Source organism: Rhagoletis pomonella, unplaced genomic scaffold, assembly GCF_013731165.1.
Source record: "Rhagoletis pomonella isolate Grant_MI unplaced genomic scaffold, Rhpom_1.0 Rhpom_scaffold_00002, whole genome shotgun sequence".
Classification (NCBI taxonomy): Eukaryota; Metazoa; Arthropoda; class Insecta; order Diptera; family Tephritidae; genus Rhagoletis; species Rhagoletis pomonella.
In genome coordinates, this window is record NW_023458556.1 from 55,615,453 (window position 1) to 55,617,843 (window position 2,391).

General features: G+C 52.9%; 1 protein-coding gene across 1 annotated transcript in view; it reads right to left on the reverse strand.

The window, feature by feature from the left end:
- The window catches only part of LOC118753841 (trithorax group protein osa-like), a gene marked incomplete at its 5' end in the record, with an annotated part of 3,506 nt that extends 1,117 nt beyond the window's left edge, over window positions 1-2,389 (reverse strand). Inside the window, 3 exons of the mRNA XM_036488715.1 lie at window positions 36-749; window positions 921-1,577; window positions 1,646-2,389. Of these exons, the coding sequence (XP_036344608.1) occupies window positions 36-749; window positions 921-1,577; window positions 1,646-2,389 (2,115 nt within the window). The remainder of the gene's footprint in view (window positions 1-35; window positions 750-920; window positions 1,578-1,645) is intronic.
- Between the last annotated feature and the right edge of the window lie 2 nt (window positions 2,390-2,391).

Consider the following 2,391-nt stretch of genomic DNA (forward strand, 5'->3'; position numbering starts at 1 on the left):
GTCGGTTCGTGTTGCGAGTGCGCTGCGCCACTTACCTGCTCGGGTGAAAGCTGTATAGACTGTGATTTTTGTGCTGAAATCACATTGAGCCCATCGAGGCCGGGTAGATCTTGTGGGTCGGTGCCGTCTGGCAAAGCGGCCACTGCAGACTTCTGTGACGCATAGCCATCGTAGTCGTGATCGATGTCGTTACCCGACTGCGGTAATCCGTAGCTATCTGCTGGCTCTTGTTCGAGGAATTGCGTATGCTGCTCGGCCACAGGAATGCTTTGTGAAATGGCGTTGTATGCATTTGATGAAGTGCTAGAGATTGAGTTGGAGGCCGAATATTGTTGTGCATGCTGCTGCTGGAATTGCTGTTGCTGCTGCTGGTACTGGTTTTGTTGCTGCAATTGATAGCCTGCGCCGACTAGATTTGGCCCTTGGCCGCAATCGTGCACTTGTGCGAAGCGGGGTTCTTGCAGTAGTGGCAAGCCTTGCGCATGAATGAACTGTTCGTTTTGCTGCGAAGAGGCATAGGCGCTTTCGAAGTTAGAGCCTGAAGCGGCACTATTTTGCTGTTCGAATGTCACTGGGCCAGTTTGAGGAGGGGGTAGGTATTGTTGGGATGGTGGTGGTGGGAAGGGACGACCATGTTGTTGTTGCTCTTGCTGTGGTGGTGGTGGTGGTGGTGGAGGCCGATACTGTTGCTGTGGTGGAGGTGGTGACAAGGGTGGGCCGTATTGGTTCAGTGAGTTGCCATGTTGTTCCTGCAAAGGTGGTAAAAATTGAAATTGAGCTTGCGGTGGGGGTGGTGGAAGTAATGGCGGAAATTGCTGTAATGAGCCTTGCTGTTGTTGGAACTGATGTTGTTGTTGTTGTAGATGGTGGAAGTGTTGTGTGTTTTGTGCGTGACTTTGTTGTTGTTGTTGCTGATTTACCTGTGCGAAGACCCGAGGCGGTTGCTGTTGCGGCAACTGTTGCTCAATCACGCCGAGAGGAATGTTTACTTGCGCAGGCGGTGGAGGCGGCGCATAATCAGGACCAAGATTACCAGACCCATGTTCGGCAATTTCATTAGCAGCGGGTGGAATGTATGTGGGTGACTGGGTAGGTGGTTTCACTCCAAACTGATCCAAATGCTGTACTGTGGCGCCAATCGACTCGAGTAGACCCTGAGGCACGGGCGGACGGAAGGCCACCGGACGGCTGGGTTGCGAAGCACCGTGCGTTGGAACATTAAGTACATTACCAGACTGTGATCCATATTGGAGGCCAACGTGGGATGAGGAGGAAGAGGACGATGAGGAATGCTGTTCTTGTACAAAACGACCGCCAGAAGCTTGTGGCGGTGGTGGACCATAATTATCACTGGGTAGTGGTGGCGGTCCGTAATTTCCACTTGGAGCCGGCAAATAGTTACCGCTGGGTGGTGGACCATAGCTGTTCACTGGCGAAGGTGGGCCATAATTACCACTGGGTGGAGGTGGTGCGCCATTACCACCAATGCTGTTGTATTTCTGCGCATGAATTGAGCCGGGAGCGAAGGAGTCTAGCGGTGGTTTGCTGTACGAATCATCACCGACGCCAAGAGAAACCTGTGGAGAAATACAAAATTGATGCAAATATTTCTTGGAACGTAGGATTAGAAATTTTCTGCGCTTACCTGTAGTGCGTCAGTTTCAATTGAATTGATGTTTTGTTGCTTAAAGTCACCTGCTGGCCCAGATGGTGGGAGCTCAGGGCCGCGTATGTGTGTACCGAAGTCACCCGATTGTAGTGCTACGGCAACCAGTTGTGCATCCGTCAGTCCATCAAGAACGTTGCCACCACTGCCAGTTGCACCGACACCTCCGCCAGATACACCTGCCCCACCACTATACTGTGTACCGAAGTTACTCTGAGCGACTTGACTATAACCGGATTGAGTGTCGATGTTGTTGCCCTCTACGTAGGAGCCAGATGGTGCCGGTATGGGCTTCCAGCCATCGCATGCAGTGTGAAAGGGAGCTTGTGAGCCACTCACGCTGTGCGTATGACCTGACGCGTCGATTTGGATTTGTACTTGTTTAACTGGACCGCCGCCACCGCCGCCGCCACCGCCGCCTCCAATAATGCCACCGCCACCTTGACCGCCAGAAGAACCGCCTCCACTTGTTAGTATAATCGTGGTTTCGGGCACTCTATTGAAATTAGCAGGTGCTGGTCCGGGACCAGTTATTCCTAAAGGCAAAGGCGGTGGACCATAAGAGGGCTTGGGTGGACCATAGACGGGTTTTGGCGGCAAATTGAGCGGGCCAGAAGGTGGTGGCCCATAAGAGCTGGCCGGAGAATGCTCTGGCTTAAATAATGGTGCAGGGAATGTCGATGGTAGCGACTGTGGCGGCGGGCCATAACTTGGACGTGGCGGTG